Source organism: Heteronotia binoei, chromosome 16 (genome assembly GCF_032191835.1).
Source record: "Heteronotia binoei isolate CCM8104 ecotype False Entrance Well chromosome 16, APGP_CSIRO_Hbin_v1, whole genome shotgun sequence".
Lineage (NCBI taxonomy): Eukaryota > Metazoa > Chordata > Lepidosauria > Squamata > Gekkonidae > Heteronotia > Heteronotia binoei.
Genome location: NC_083238.1, coordinates 55,140,840 through 55,156,817, shown reverse-complemented (window position 1 = coordinate 55,156,817; position 15,978 = coordinate 55,140,840). Strand labels below are relative to the sequence as shown.

General features: G+C 49.2%; 1 protein-coding gene across 1 annotated transcript in view; it reads left to right on the top strand.

Annotated features, from left to right (window-relative positions):
• Nucleotides 1-13,414, top strand: part of STAT4 (signal transducer and activator of transcription 4) — a 59,054-nt gene extending 45,640 nt beyond the window's left edge. The window contains exons 17-21 of the mRNA XM_060256936.1: nt 2,023-2,159; nt 2,685-2,876; nt 5,689-5,755; nt 8,047-8,155; nt 13,098-13,414. Coding sequence (XP_060112919.1) covers nt 2,023-2,159; nt 2,685-2,876; nt 5,689-5,755; nt 8,047-8,155; nt 13,098-13,130 — 538 coding nt within the window. The 3' untranslated portion in view covers nt 13,131-13,414. The remainder of the gene's footprint in view (nt 1-2,022; nt 2,160-2,684; nt 2,877-5,688; nt 5,756-8,046; nt 8,156-13,097) is intronic.
• Nucleotides 13,415-15,978: the final 2,564 nt, after the last annotated feature.

Genomic DNA, 15,978 nt, shown 5'->3' with positions numbered 1-15,978 from the left:
AGCGTAAAAGACTGGGGAAGGCAGCGGCAAAACCACCCCATAAAAAGTCTGCCGTGAAAACATTGTGAAAGCGTCACCCCAGAGTCAAACGACTGATGCTTGCACAGGGGACCTTTCCTTTCCTACATACACACAAGAGCCCCATGGCGCAGAGTTTTAAAGCTGCAGTACTGCAGTCCTAAGCTCTGCTCACGACCTGAGTTCAATCCCTGGCGGAAGCTGGGTTTTCAGGTAGCCGGCTCGAGGTTGACTCAGCCTTCCATCTTTCCAAGGTCAGTCAAAGGAGTCCCCAGTTAGAGTGCTGAGAGCCAGTGTGGCGCAGAGGACAGTGTCGGACTAGGATCTTGGGCAACCTGGGTTCAAATCCCTGCTATGAAAGTCAGGGCTTTTTTGTAGCAGGAACTCCTTTGCATATTAGGCCACCCCCCTGATGTAGCCAATCTTCCAAGAGCTTACAGTAGGCCCTGTAAGAAGAGCCCTGTAAGCTCCTGGAGGATTGGCTACATCAGGGGTGTGTGGCCTAACATGCAAAAGAGCTGCTGCTTCAAAAAAAAACAACCCTGACCAAAGTTCACCACACGACCCTGGTTCCACCCTAAACTCTCAGCTTGGCCTATCCTACAGGGTTGTTGAGAGAGAACAGAGGAAAGGAGAGCGGTGTTTGAAGCTGCTTTGAGTCCCAGCTGGGGAGAAAAGCAGGACATCAGTAAATAGATGCATGTTTGACTGCGCCATGATCCGTCAACCGGTCTACAACATTTGTGGTCATTTCCAGTGAGGTTTTTCCACGGCAGAAGAAACTTTTGGGTGGGCTTGTGAACAGTGCCGTCCCCTGCACATGTACGGTGTGGGGGTGGGAGAGCCGATTTGGTGTAGTGATTAGGTGCCCGGTCTCTTATCTGGGAGAACCAGGTTTGATTCCCCACTCCTCCACCTCCAACTGCAGGAGTGACCTTGGGTCAGTCATAACTCTCTCGGAGCTGTTCCTCTCAAGAGCAGTTTCTGTCCGAGCTCTCTCAGCCCCATCTACCTCCCAGGCAGTGTTCCCTCTAAGCTGAGTTAGCGTGAGCTGGCTCACCTATTTTTTAGCCTCCAGCTCACACGTTTTTGTCTTCGCTCAGGAAAAATGGCCCCAGAGCGAGCTAATTTATGCAGTGGCTCACAACTTTAATGCCAGTAGCTCACAAAGTAGAATTTTTGCTCGCAAGACTCTGCAGCTTAGAGGGAACATTGCTCACAGGGTGTCTGTTGTGGGGAGGGGAAGGCAAAGAAGATCTGTAAGCCACTCTGAGACTCCTTTGGCTAGTGAAGGGCGGGGTATAAATCAAATCTCCTCCTGCTGCCCCTCCTCCTCTTCTTCTTCCTCCTCTTCTCCCTCCTCTTCTTCTTCTTCCTCTTCTTCTTCCTCCTCCTCTTCTTCTCCCTCCTCTTCCTCTTCTTCTTCCTGTTTCTTTCTTCTTCCTCTTCTTCTCCCTCCTCTTCTTCTTCTTCCTCTTCTTCCTCCTCCTCTTCTTCTCCCTCCTCTTCCTCTTCTTCTTCCTGTTTCTCTTCTTCTTCCTCTTCTTCTCCCTCCTCTTCTTCTTCTTCCTCTTCTTCTTCCTCCTCTTCCTCTTCTTCTTCCTGTTTCTCTTCTTCTTCTCCCTCCTCTTCTTCCTCTTCTTCTTCCTCCTCCTCTTCTTCTCCCTCCTCTTCTTCTTCCTCCTCCTCCTCTTCTTCTTCCTTTTCTTCCCCTTCCTCTTCCTCCTCTTCCTCTTCGTCTTTTTCAATACAAGTCCCACTTTACTCCCTGGGGGGGGGGAGCTGATGCTCAAATAAGTGTGCATAGGATTGCAGCCCTGACATTGCAGTGGTGCAGAGTTACACCCTTCTCAGCCCGCTGTAACTCTTTTTAGGGCTGCATTGTTAATTTGAGCGTTTTGAGAATTCATATCTCGAGCATCTGCCAGTTCGTATCTCGAATATCTGCGTAATAGTTTTGCCCCTGACATTTCTTATGGCCTTTCTTTCCTCTTGCCCTCGCAGATGTATCATGGGGTTTGTGAGCAAAGAGAAGCAGCGGGTTTTGCTGAAGGACAAGGCGCCAGGAACGTTTTTATTGAGGTTTAGCGAGAGCAATTTAGGAGGGATTACGTTCACCTGGGTGTACAGGTCAGAAAGCGGTAAGTGCTTGGTTTGCAAAGTGCCGGAAACGGTTGCGTTTGGCATCAGCTCCACTCTCCCCTCCCCAAGTTCAAGAAGTAGTTTGGAAATGAACTGCATATTTCAGAGGCATGCCTTTGAAGAATATCCATGCCAGATGTCTCTTGGAATGTGAAGAGCTCATCTTGTTATTGCTAGTAGGCAGGGGTGGAATTCTAGCAAGAGCTCCTTTGCATATTAGGACACACACCCCCTGATGTAGCCAATCCTCCAAGAGCTTGCAGGGCTCTTAGAACAGGGCCTATTGTAAGCTCCAGGAGGACTGGCTACATCAGGGAGCGTGGCCTAATATGCAGAGGAGCTCCTGCTAGAAAAAGTGCCCTGGTTGTCACTCAAATTTTATTTTTCCTTTCCCTGACCAACATTTGTCGATTTCCCTGACCACCATTCAGACATAACCACAAGTTAAAAAACGAATAGGTTGTGTTGCATTAATGCAAGAAAAAGAGCTCTGGTGGCAAACCTGAACTTTGTTGTCTCCGCAGGAGAAGAGATCTACCATTCTGTTGAGCCGTATAACAAGGGCCGTTTAACCGCCTTGCCGTTTGCCGACATTTTGCGAGATTACAAAGTGATCGTGGCCGATAACGTTCCGGAAAACCCCCTGAAATACCTTTATCCAGATATCCCCAAAGATAAAGCCTTTGGGAAACACTACAGCTCCCAGCCAAATGAAGGTAGAGTATGGGCTCAGCTGTCTTATTCGTATTAACAGCTGGCCTCAGATTCAGCAGGAGCTTCCAGGAGCGCAGTTCCTGAACCTTCCTGAGGGTTCCCTCTCTTCCTCCCCACCTTCCTTGTCCATTGAATAGTAGGTGCAGCTGCATGACAATTCCTGGATTAGGAGAGCAGGCAGCCAGCCAGCCCCCAGGGGCTTTGCCGCACCCCCAGCAGCCCTCATTAACCCCTGGAGAAGCCCACACCACTCTTTCCCAACTTCTTACGTGATTTTGGGCGGCGGGTGGCTTGCTGGCCTTTTGACTGGGAGGGGGGCGGCCAAGGAGAGCCCCAGGTGATCGAGGCCCACTTGGGTTGGCTGGATCTCTAGCCAACCCAAGCAGGCCTCGCTTGCCCGGGGCTCTCCTTTCTTGCATCAGATTGCTTTTGGCTGGGGGGGGCATACCCTAATGAGTTACGCTAATGAGCTCCACCACCTATTTTTCTACAAAACGACCCCTGATTAGCAGTATTCCTCACTCCTCACGGTTCTAAACAAAACTGGGAAATGTGAAAGCCACACACGGATTCATCCCGTATATGGCATCGCTGTGCCGAAATTACATTATACTCAAAAAAAAGAAGAAAAAACATGGCTTCTCTTACATTTTCACATTTTGATGTACAGTCCTACCGCATGTAGAATAGTAGCCTAGGTTGATGGACATATATTTCCATACGCCCAGGGCAGATTGAGAGGGCAAAACAACCCCAGAAAGGGCGCTAAGGTTTTTGGTGCCCTAGGCAAGCTGCCCACTAGCGCACCCCCCTTGCAAAATTAAAAAAACAGAGAATTGTAGGAGAAATGAAGACACTTGAAACTATTTACATTTTTAATTTACAGTTTTCTATTTTAAATTTTAATTTAAAAAAAATTTGTGAGATTAAGCAATAAAAATTGTGAGAACGCTCGATCTTTTTACGCTGGAGGTGCCAGGGACAAGACCTTCACATGCCCGTTTCTGCTTGACCCTTTTAGTTGGAGGCAGCGTTCCCTCTTAAGCTGAGTTAGTGTGAGTTAGCTCCCAGTTTTTTCGCCTCCAGCTCACACGTTTTTGTCTCTCCTCAGGACAAAAATGGCCCTTAGAGCAAACTAATGGATGCTGCAGCTCACAACTTTAACGCCAGGAGCTCACAAAGTAGAATTCTTGCTCACGACTCCACAGCTTAGAGGGAACATTGGTTGGAGGTGCCAGGGACGAGACCTTACGCATGCGAGAAAGATGCTCTGCCACTGAGCTAGGGCTCCCACCCCATGGCTCTGTTCAAGGAGAGTTGGAAAGATGAGCGGCCACATACAAGTTCAACAGGAGCCAATTTTTTTGGGGGGGTGGTGGTTTAAACAATTTTATTAATAACATATGCTAATAATGTCTGTTTATATCATTACTATCCCTAACCCATATGATATTTTCTAATCCCGCCTCCCTCCGTTACTAGACTCCCACCGAAATTATATACCGTACTTGAGTTCACTTATAAAGGTACCCTTAACCAATCAAAATTCAATTTCTCCCTTTTCTCATAGTCATAATTTGTCTTTGCTGGGTAGGATTGATGCAATCAAGATGAATATTTTGCCAAGAATAATGTATTTGTTCCAAACTATTCCGATTGTGAAAGATAGCAAAGAATTCAATAAATGGCAAAGGAAGATCTCCAATTTTGTATGGGCTGGGAAGAAACCAAGGATTAAGATGAAAATTTTAACAGATGCAAAGGAGAGGGGAGGTTTTCAACTTCCAGACTTAAGACTGTACCATGATGCAGTTTGTTTGACATGGATAAAGGATTGGATAATGCTGTTAAACAGGAGCCAATTTTTAGAAACTGGAATTGACTCGTCTTTAGTTTTTATAATTGTTTAATCGATCCCTGCTGGGATCCCAGGAGCACAATGTGCAGGCTCCATCCGCTTTTGTCTGGGCAGCATCTGTGCTCCGTGGAGCCTCTTTTCCATTGGGAAAGGCAGGCTCCAAGGAGCACACACGCTGTGCGTGGGGAGAGGGGGCACCTAGCGGCAACCCTAGGCCAGGTGGCACCCTAGGCGGCCACCTACTTGACCTACTCCCGCACTCCGGCCTTGGGAGGAAGGAAGGAGGATCCATAGTTAAAGCTTTACTTGCATCCTCTTCCTGCAAAGCAGTAGCCACTGGCTTCTGCTGACCTGCAGGGACTCATGGCAGTGGATACTCCTGAGAGCCCCACACCTGTGGAGAGCTGTTTTGGCTAACCTCCTTTGCAACAGGAGCTGCCAGTTCCTGGTGAGTCCCACTCACCTTGAGCAAGGTGGCCCCCCCCCAGGACATTTTCTGGTGGCCCTCATGGTCAATCCATCCTTGTCTGCATGTATCTATCCAAGAGAAAAGAAAAGGTAGTCCCCTGTGCAAGCACCAGTCGTTTCTGACTCTGGGGTGACGTCACTTTCACGATGTTTTCATGGCAGACTTTTTACAGGCTGGTTTGCCATTGCCTTTCTCAGTCATCTACACTTCCCCCCCCCCCCCTGGGGACTCATTTGACCGACCTCGGAAGGATGGAAGGCTGAGTCAACCTGGAGCTGGCTACTGAACCCAGCTCCCACCGGGATCGAACTCAGGTTGTGAGCAGAGAGCTTGGACTGCAGTACTGCAGCTTTACCACTCTGCGCCATGGGGCTCGTAATCTATACAAGAAGCATCCCAGTAAAAGCTGAAAACCAAAGCATCTCCAGAAGCAAAGATGCATTCCCTACAGTTTATCTACCAATTTATTTTACTGCGTTTCTTTTAGTGTTAAGACCTACAGAAGGAGGAGATAAAGGTTACGTCCCCTCCGTATTTATCCCAGTCTCCAAAATGTAAGTACCAGTTATTTTAATGAGTCTTCCCCAGGCCTCCTCGCTCTAGAAATCTTGGACACCAGCCCAATCAGAATGTTGTCCTCATCTGAGAAGTTAAGTTCCTTGAGCTGTGTTTTTTTCAGTTTTCATTCCTAGTACTTGGACAACTGATCATAAATCACAGCCAAAGGCCAGACTCTCCAGATTTATTACACAGTTCCCTTTGGGACAGATTTATCCGTTTCAGGAGGGGGCATTGTCGAAGGCTTGAACCTCTATGGCCTCTTCTGGTGATCTTATGAAGGCCTCGGCCTCTATGCCCTGTTGTTGACCATCCAGAGGAAATGACTGGCCACTGTGTGAGACAGGATGCTGGACTAGATGGAATACTGGCCTGATTCAGCAGGGCTCTTCTGATGTTCTTGGAAGGCCTCAGCCTCTGTGCCCTGTTGTTGGCCCTCCAGAGGAACTGATTGGCTCCTGTGTGAGACAGGATGCTGGACTAGATGGATCACTGGTCTGATCCAGCAAGGTTCTTCTGGTGTTCTTAGGAAGGCCTCGGCTTCTGTGCCCTGCTGTTGGCCCTCCAGAGGAACTGGTTGGCCCCTGCGTGAGACAGGATGCTGGACTAGATGGACCACTGGTCTGATCCAGCAGGGTTCTTCTGATGTTCTTATGAAGGCCTTGGCCTTTATGCCCTGTTGTTGGCCATCCAGAGGAACTGGTTGGCCACTGTGTGAGACAGGAGGCTGGACTGGATGGACCACTGGTCTGATCCAGCAGGGCTCTTCTTATGTTCTCATGAAGACCTTGGCCTTTATGCCCTGTTGTTGGCCATCCAGAGGAACTGGTTGGCCACTGTGTGAGACAGGAGGCTGGACTGGATGGACCACTGGTCTGATCCAGCAGGGCTCTTCTTATGTTCTCATGAAGACCTTGGCCTTTATGCCCTGTTGTTGGCCATCCAGAGGAACTGGTTGGCCATTGTGTGAGACAGGAGGCTGGACTGGATGGACCACTGGTCTGATCCAGGAGGGCCCTTCTGATGTTCTTAGGAAGATCTCAGTCTCTCTGCCCTGTTGTAGGCCCTCCAGAGGAACTGGTTGGCCACTGTGTGAGACAGGATGCTGGACTAGATGGACCACTGGTCTGATCCAGCAGGGTTCTTCTGATGTTCTTAGGAAGGCCTTGGCCTCTCTGCTCTGTTGTTGGCTGTTCAGAGGAACTTATTGGCCAATTTATATTTATATCCTGCCCCACTTTCAGAGAGGGCAGGATATAAATATAAAGTAAATAAATAAACAAATATACTAAGGATGATGGGCTAGATGGACCACTGGTCTGATCCAACAGGGCTCTTCTGATGTTCATAGGAAGGCCTCAGCCTCTCTGCCCTTTCGTTGGCTCTCCAGGAGAACTGGTTGTCCGCTGTTCCGCTGTGTGAGACAGGATGCTGGACTAGACGGACCACTGGTCTGATCCAGTAGGCCTCTTCTGATGTTCTTAGAAAGGCCTCGGCGTCTGTGCCCTGTCATTGGCTGTCCAGTGGAACTGGTTGGCCACTGTGTCATCAACAAACAATAGGAACCACATAGAGCACATTCAGTCAATGAAAAACAAAGAATCATTCAAGTCAAAGTTTCTGTTTCTTTATATCATATAATCTGTGCACAGCCTAAAGATACCTATAGGGAACAGACTCATTGCTGGTCCCAATATAACTTTCACAATGATACAAAGTTGATGTAACGTGTCCTTAAATTATGTGAAACCCAACATTTTTCTAGGACCCATAGTATGTTGATGAGTATCAGCTGCGATCCTACTTGGAGTCTGGATTTAAAGGAAACATCCCCCTATATTCAGTAATTCATAAAAAGAAGTAAATTCTAAAGACCGGTTAAGTCCTTGAGATGCATTTGTTTTGCGAGCATATATACAATGCACCTCTGCGCAAGAACCCTTTGCAGTCATCCAAACGAATGAATGGATGCGGCTCATGTTTTTCAAGCACCCATTTGTTAGTTTGGATGTCTGCAAAGCGCTATGGGATATATACAGGGGTTTTTTGGGGAGCAGGAGCTCCTTTGCATATTAGGCCCCACCCCCTGATGTAGCCAATCCTCCAAGAGCTTACAGGGTTGTAAACTCTTGGAGGACTGGCTCCATCAGGGGTGTGTGGCCTAATATGCAAAGGAGCTCCTGCTAGAATTCCACCCCTGCATACGTTAAATGACAGCTAATTTTCCATTTTGTGCAACTTATGAAAAATGTCATTTTTTTTTTCATTTTGTGTACGTTTCTTGAAGCCTGAGCGATTCCACAGACCCGCCTTCTCCCTCCGACCTCCTCCCCATGTCTCCAAGCGTCTATGCCGTTTTGCGAGAACACCTGAGTCCCACCGTGATGGAAACAGCGGTACGTGGGAAGATTTTTTTACTCCCCCGTTTCTTCGTTTCCTTCATTTTTACGCCACCTTTCTCCCCAAGGGGAACCCAATGCAGCTGACGTTGTTCTTCTCTGTTGTTCTTCTCTGCCTTGGCGGGGAGGGCGGGATATAAATAAAATGTGAAATGAAATGAAATGAAATCCTCACAACAACCCTGTGAAGTGGGTGAGCCTGGGAGAGGGAGAGAACTGGCCTAAATTCCCCCAGGAGATTTCAAGGCAGAGCAGAGATTTGAACTCAGGTCTCCTAGATCCTGTGCTCCAACTACTACACCATGCTGGTACTTTTTTTCTTCAGCGAATGAAAGGATGGTGCATAAAGTAGAACCAGAGACACACCGTATAGTTCTTATAGGAATAAAGAGTTTTCAAATTAGGTTAGATAGATCCACGGAATAGAGGTCTACTAGCGACTGCTCACTATGTGGACTGAGAGGAATCACCTGAGGCACTAATCCTCTGCATCCCAGAGCCAGGAGGCAACATCAGGGGAAGGCCTCAGCCTCTGTGCCTTGTTTTTGGCGCTTCAGAGGAACTGGTTGGCCACTGTGTGGGACAGGAGGCTGGACTGGATGGACCCCCACTGGTCTGATCCAGCAGGGCTCTCTGATGTTCTTCTCAGGGAAAGGCCTCAGCTTCTCTGCCCTCTACTTTTCTCCTTTTCTCACAATACAAGAACTCGTGGGCATTCGATGAAATTGCTGAGCAGACAGGTTAAAACGGATAAAAGGAAGTCCTTCTTCACCCAAAGGGTGATTAACATGTGGAATTCACTGCCACAGGAGGTGGTGGCGGCCACAAGTATAGCCACCTTCAAGAGGGGTTTAGATAAAAATATGGAGCACAGGTCCATCAGTGGCTATTAGCCACAGTGTGTGTGTATATATAAAAATTTTTGCCACTGTGTGACACAGAGTGTTGGACTGGATGGGCCGTTGGCCTGATCCAACATGGCTTCTCTTATGTTCTTATGTTGTTGGCCCTCCAGAGAAACTTGTTGGCCACTGTGTGAGACAGGAGGCTGGACTGGATGGACCCTCACTGGTCTGATCCAGCAAGGCTCTTCTGATGTTCTTCTCAGGGAAAGGCCTCGGCCTCTCTGCCCTGTTGCTGGCCCTCCAGAGGAACTGGTTGGCCACTGTGTGAGGAAGGAGGCTGGACTAGATGGACCACTGGCCTGATTCAGCAGGGCTCTTCTGATGTTCTTATATACAGTGCCATTCAAATCAGAGTTTCACCCTGCTAAGCACATTGACTTCAACGGACTTAGAAGGGTGTAACTCCTCTGCTCATGATGGGATTGTCAGTGATGTATGAAGCAAGACCTTCGCCTCTATTGGAAAGTGGTCTAAGAAGGACACAGGGCTTTCCAACCCTGCCCAGCTAGTTCCTGGTGTTGTTTTGGCCCCCGAGAGGATGCAGTTCATAAGACGCTCAAGGCCTTCCTTGACAGATGGGGGACACCACTTCCCTTACTAAGTTTAGCTGCTGCAGTACAAGTAAGGAGAAATTACTACTGTGAACCGGTTTACTCTGCCTGTCCGTGAACTGCTGAATCCCCAAATGGTACTCTTGGAGCTGCTCTGGAAGGTCCCTAGGGTTGGCAGCCTCCAGGTGGGGCCTGGAGAATCTCCCGCTTTTGTGACTAACCATCTACAGCTGGCTGAGATCAGCTCCCCTGGAGAAAAGGGCTGCGTTGGAGGGTGGAGTCTAGGGAATTGTCCCCTGCTGAGGCCCCTCCTCTCCCCAAACCTCACCCTCTCCTGGCTCCGCCCCCCCCCCCAAGTCTCCAGGAATTTTCCACCCCAGACCTGGCAACCTGACCTGGGAATCTCCTGGAATTACTCCTCCTCTCCAGACTACAGAGATCAGTCTGCCTGGAGAAAATGGCTGCTTGGAAGGGTGGACTCTGTAGCACTGTACCCTGCTGAAGCCCCTCCCCTCCCCAAACCCCACCCTCTCCTGGATGTGAGGGTGATCTGGCTGCGACATCTGTCACCCCATTGGTCGCCAGGGTTGATTCGGCTGATCTGGCTGGCTAGGCGGGTGTCCCCTACCTCCCTCACCGCTCCATGTGCGTCCCTCCCGAAGCTGCGCGCTCGGTGGAAGAGGACGACCATCCCAGATAGAAGGAGTGTACCGTTCTTCGGTCAAGGGTATACGATAGCTGCGCTCCCCTGCTAGAACCTCCAAACAAGCTCAAGATCTCCTGCTTTCACAGCTGTTCTCCAGCTGGCACAGATCAGCACCCCTGGAGAAAACAGCTGCTTCGAAGGGTGGACTATACGGCACTGTGCCAAGCTGAGACCCAGGGGTGGAATTCTATCAGGAGCTCCTTTGCATATTAGGCCACACCCCCTGATGTAGCCAAGCCTCCAAGAGCTTACAGGGCTCTTTTTTATACGATCTTGGAGGATTGACTACATCAGGGGTGCGTGGCCTAATATGCAAAGGAGCCCCTGCTAGAATTCCACCCCTGCTGAGGCCTCTCCCCTCCCGAAACCCCGCCCTCTCCTGGCTCCACCCCCAAAGTCTCCAGGTATTTTCCAAACCGACCTGGCAATCCTAAAGGGCCCCATCCCTCCCCACACACACACACACACACACATGCTTAGTTATGTTTCTACTTTGCAGTTCCAGAAATTGCACATCTGATTTCCAAGGCTGCTTCCAGGTGGAGATCCCCTCCCTCCCACACACACACACCAGGGCTGGCCTGCCACTAGGCAAACTAGGCAACTGCCTAGGAAGCCGACCTTCTCGGGGTGCTGAATTGGGCACCCCCCCATGTGACCCCCATGTGACTCCGTGACATTTTCAGTTCTGGGGAGGGGGGCCCCAGAACCTTGCCTTGCCTAGGGTGCCAGACAGACTAGGGCACGGGTGTCGAACTCATTTGTTATGAGGGCCGGATCTGACATAAATGAGACCTTGTCGGGTCGGGCCATGTCGGGTGGATGATGGTGATATTGATGATGATGATGATGATATTGGATTTATATCCCGCCCTCCACTCCAAAGAGTCTCAGAGCAGCTCACAATCTCCTATATCTTCTCCCCCCACAACAGACACCCTGTGAGGTGGGTGGGGCTGGAGAGGGCTCTCACAGCAGCTGCCCTTTCAAGGACAACCTCTGCCAGAGCTGTGGCTGACCCAAGGCCATTCCGGCAGCTGCAAGTGGAGGAGTGGGGAATCAAACCTGGTTCTCCCAGATAAGAGTCCGCACACTTAACCACTACACCAAACTGGCTCTCCTGAATATTGGATTTATACCCCTCCCTTCTCCCTGAATCAGAGTCTCAGAGCGGCTTACAATCTCCTATATCTTCTCCCCCCACAACAGACACCCTGTGAGGTGAGTGGGACTGAGAGGGCTCTCATAGAAGCTGCCCTTTCAAGGGCAACCTCTACCAGAGCTATGGCTGACCCAAGGCCATTCCAGGAGCTGCAAGTGGAGGAGTGGGGAATCAAACCCGGTTCTCCCAGATAAGAGTCCACGCACTTAACCACTACACCAAACTGGGTTGGGCCTGGTTATATCGGGCCAGGCCATATGTGTACCTGTTTAAGATTAGGTAGCGGAGATAAGAGCCCCATGGCGCAGAGTGGTTAAACTGCAGTACTGCAGTCGGAGCCCTCTGCTCACGACCTGAGTTTGATCCCGGCGGAAGCTGGTTCAGGTCGCCGGCTCCAGGTTGACTCAGACTTCCATCCTTCCAAGGTGGGAAAAATGAGTCTCCAGCTTGCTGGGGGGAAAGTGTAGGTGACTGGGGAAGGCAATAGCAAACCACCCCGTAAAAAGTCAGCTGTGAAAACAACATCACCCCAGAGTCGAAAACGACTGGTGTATGCACAGGGGACTACCTTACCTTAGCGGAGATATACATTTTATAAAGAACACAGACAAACACAATTTTTTTTTTTTTAAACTTAAAACATGCTTAAAACGTTAGCTCAGATTGGTCTTAAAGATGCTTGCTTTTTATTTCCTGGGCAAAGGAACCTCTGGCTCTTTCCTTCCTTCCTCAGGGGACTGGGGGAGGGAGGAGCCTCAGCCAATAGAAGGAAGAGAGGCTTGGTTCAGTAGCTGTGGTGTGCAATTGAGAGAGCCTGGCAAAGCAAGCTCTGCCTCCCCCCCTTCCTCCCCAAGGGAGGAGCCTCAGCCAATGGACAAAATAGAGGTTTTGTCCTGTGCGATTGAGGAAGCCTTGCAAAGCAAGCTGTGATGCAGAAGGAAGCAAGAGAGAGGGAGAGAAGGAAGCAGATGACAGCCAGTTACTTGAGGGCCTGATAGGAGCCCTTTGGGGGCCTGATTCAGTCCCCAAACTGCATGTTTGACACCTTGGCCCCCTATGTACAGCAGTTCCCCCCCCCCCCAGTAAAGGGAATTGTTCTGTCTCAAATTAGGTCAGCCCTTAACTAGATTAGAGCGGCCCCATGGCGCAGAGTGGTAAAGCAGCAGTCCTGCAGTACTGTGCTCTGAACTCTCTGCTCACGACCTGAGTTCGATTCCGGCGGAAGCTGGATTCAGGTAGCCGGCCCAGGGTTGACTCAGCCTTCCATCCTTCCGAGGTCAGTCAAAGGAGTGCCCAGCTTGCGGGGGGGGGAGTGTAGAGGACTGGGGAAGGCAATGGCAAACCACCCCGTCAAAAGTCTGCCATGAAAACGTTGTGAAAGCAACGTCACCCCAGAGTTGGAAACGACTGGTGCTTGCACAGGGGACCTTTCCTTTCCTAACTAGATGAGTGGGGGGACATCAGCTCTAGCGTCTGCTTTTAGTTTCCACAGCGATTTTTGTGCTTTTGGCATTTTCTTTACTTTCAGCAACCTTTTTTGCATTGTTTGGGGGAGGGGGGCAGAGAGAACTTCAGTGGATTTCTGAGAACTGACGTGTTCTTTCTTTTCCTTTAGCTGAGTTCTCCGTATTCAGAATCAGCAGACTGACGTTCGGACTGTGAAAGTGCTACAGAGAAGAGGGTCTGTGTTTTAAAAGCAGCATTCTAAGAAAACCTCATTCATCTTGTAAAGTCCTGTTTCCTGGAGACAAATGCGTGACTTTCTTCTTTGTCCTTTCATAAATAGTTCAAGTTGATATTTAGACACCAAGGAGATATCAGTAGATTTCAGATCTTGGTAAACGAAACCGCAGGGAATAAAAGATAAGGAAATGAATGTGCTGCAAACAAATCCGTTCCAGCAGAACTTACAGACTGAACCTTTCACTCCCAGCAATCTGAAAATTTAACAGAGAATCCAAAGAGTGAAGGTATGGTAGTAAATGATTCCCCCCCCCCCTGAAATTCAGTGTGCTTTCAGGGAATCTAATATATATGCATCAACAAATCGGTTCAGTTTTTTGCTAAGTCTTTATTACTTTGATGCTTTAATACTTTTGCAAGAAATCGTCATTTGCAAGTTTTATTTCTCAACATAGTAAAGCCCTTAGTAAAATGGGCATCTGCGAAAATTATGTTTTTTTGTTTCATTGTGAGAACAGCTATTGATGCCTGAAAACTACAAATCCCATAATGCATTGTGACTGTAAGCAAAACATGTTTTTGTGACAACACAGTATGCCAAGAGTCTCCAACATGGGGTCTGTGGGCAGTTCAGCACCTGCTGATGCCTTTCCTGGTGCAGACTAGGGGTGGAATTCTAGCAGGAGCTCCTTTGCATATTAGGCCACACACCCTGATGTAGCCAATCCTCTAAGACCTTACAAAAAAGAGCCTTGTCAGCCCTTGGAGGATTGGTACATCAGGGGTGTGTGGCCTAATATGCAAAGGAGCTCCTGCTAGAATTCCACTTCTTACAAGCCTCTTTTTTGTAAGCTCTTGGAGGATTGGCTACATCAGGGGTGTGTGGCCTAATATGCAAAGGAGCTCCTGCTAGAATTCCATGCCTGGTGCAGACTAAGTGTTTTTAGAAAACGGCCATATGGGGCTTTTCCCAACAAGGCTTCTAATTGGCCTTTGGAGATTTGACTGGCTGTGCAATTTTATTTTTAACACTGCTTTGGCGTAGCTGCCACCACAGCACAAGGATTGTCACTGCTTGACTGAAAACATCTTGTGGCTGCCTCCTGCAGCTGCCATCTTGTGGCTGGTTCTGCCTCCTGCGGCCGCCATTTTGTGGCTGGCTCTGCCTCCTGCAGCCCCCATTTTGTGGCTAGTTCTGCCTCCTGCGGCTGCCATTTTGTGGCATGCCCACCACGCTGTGCCAGAATTCTAGACTCAAAAGGATTGGGGACCCTTGCCCGATGCCTTAAACATATAAATAGTACTTGAGAATGAGCTCACACATCTAGAGCAAGCTGGAATTCAGATTAGTGATTAGACTCTCTAGTTACTCAGAAACTCACTGCTCAGGGCCAGGGGCGTTCCTGCAAAGTGTTGGCAAGTTTGTAATGTCTGAAAAGTTGTTGTATGGAACATTTATTTTTGAATAAAAGACACTTCGACCAACTGGTATGTTTCTGTAGTCTTAATTATAGGCAACGGCAGGGCCTTTATTGTAGAAGAAGCCCAGCGGTGACTCATTTGCATATTAGGCCACATCCCCTGGTGCCAAGCCAGCTGGAACTGCCTTCCTGTGTGTTCCTGGGGAGGGAAATGTCTGCTGGGCACTCATTTGTTCCTATGGAAACCAATTCCTATAGGAAATAATTGAGAATTGATCTGCTGGTATCTGGGGCTCGGTAGGGGGGCTGGTTTTTGAGGCAGAGGCACCAAATTGGCAGCATAGGATCCAGTGCCTCTCCTCAAAAGACCCTCCAAGTTTCAAAAAGATTGGACCGAGGGGTCCAATTCTATGAGCCCCCAAAGAAGGTGCCCCTATCCATTATTTCCAAGGGAGGGAAGGCATTTAAAAGGTGTGCGGTCCCTTGAAATGTAATGGCCAGAACTCCCTTTGGAGTTCAACGATGCTTGCCACCGCCTTTCTCCTGGCTCCACCCCCCAAGGTCCCCAGATATTTCTTGAATTGGACTTGGCAACCCTAGAGGTGCGTATTTGTATGCATGTGTTGCCCAGAGCCTGAAGTCCAGTGCCCGGAGCGTCTTCAGCTCTCGTAGCTGACCTCTAAGGAGAAATGATAGCCGAGTCTTTAGGTGGACAATTGGGGCACCTAGGTTTTTGTAGATCCAGGTGGGCAGCCGTGTTGGCCTGAAGAAGTAGAACAAATGTTGAGTCCAGCAGCACCTTGAAGACCAATGTAGTCTATTTAGGAGACGAGCTTCCGTGTGCGTGCTCTCTGTCTTGTTCCATTCTAACTTTTTATTTTTACTAACAAGGAAGGAAAGGTCCCCTGTGCAAGCACCAGTCGTTTCTGACGCTGGGGTGACATTGCTTTCACAACATTTTATGGGGTGGTTTGCCATTGCCTTCCCCAGTCTTTTACGCTTTCCCCCCAGCAAGCTGGGTCCTCATTTTACCGACCTTGGAAGGATGGAAGGCTGAGTCAACCTTGGGCCGACTACCTGAACCAGCTTTCGCTGGGCTGGAACTCAGGTCATGAGCAGAGTTCATATCACAGTACTGCTGCTTTATCACTCAGCGCCACGGGGCCGCTTTACCAACAAACCAACTTATATATACCTTACTACGTTACATATAAGAGCCCCGTGGTGCAGAGTGTTAAAGCTGCAGTCCTAAGCTCTGCTCACAACCTGAGTTTGATCCCAGCGGAAGTTGGGTTTTCAGGTAGCCGGCTCGAGGTTGACTCAGCCTTCCATCTTTCCGAGGTCAGTCAAAGTAGCACCCAGCTTGCTGGGGGGAAAGTGTAGATGACTGGG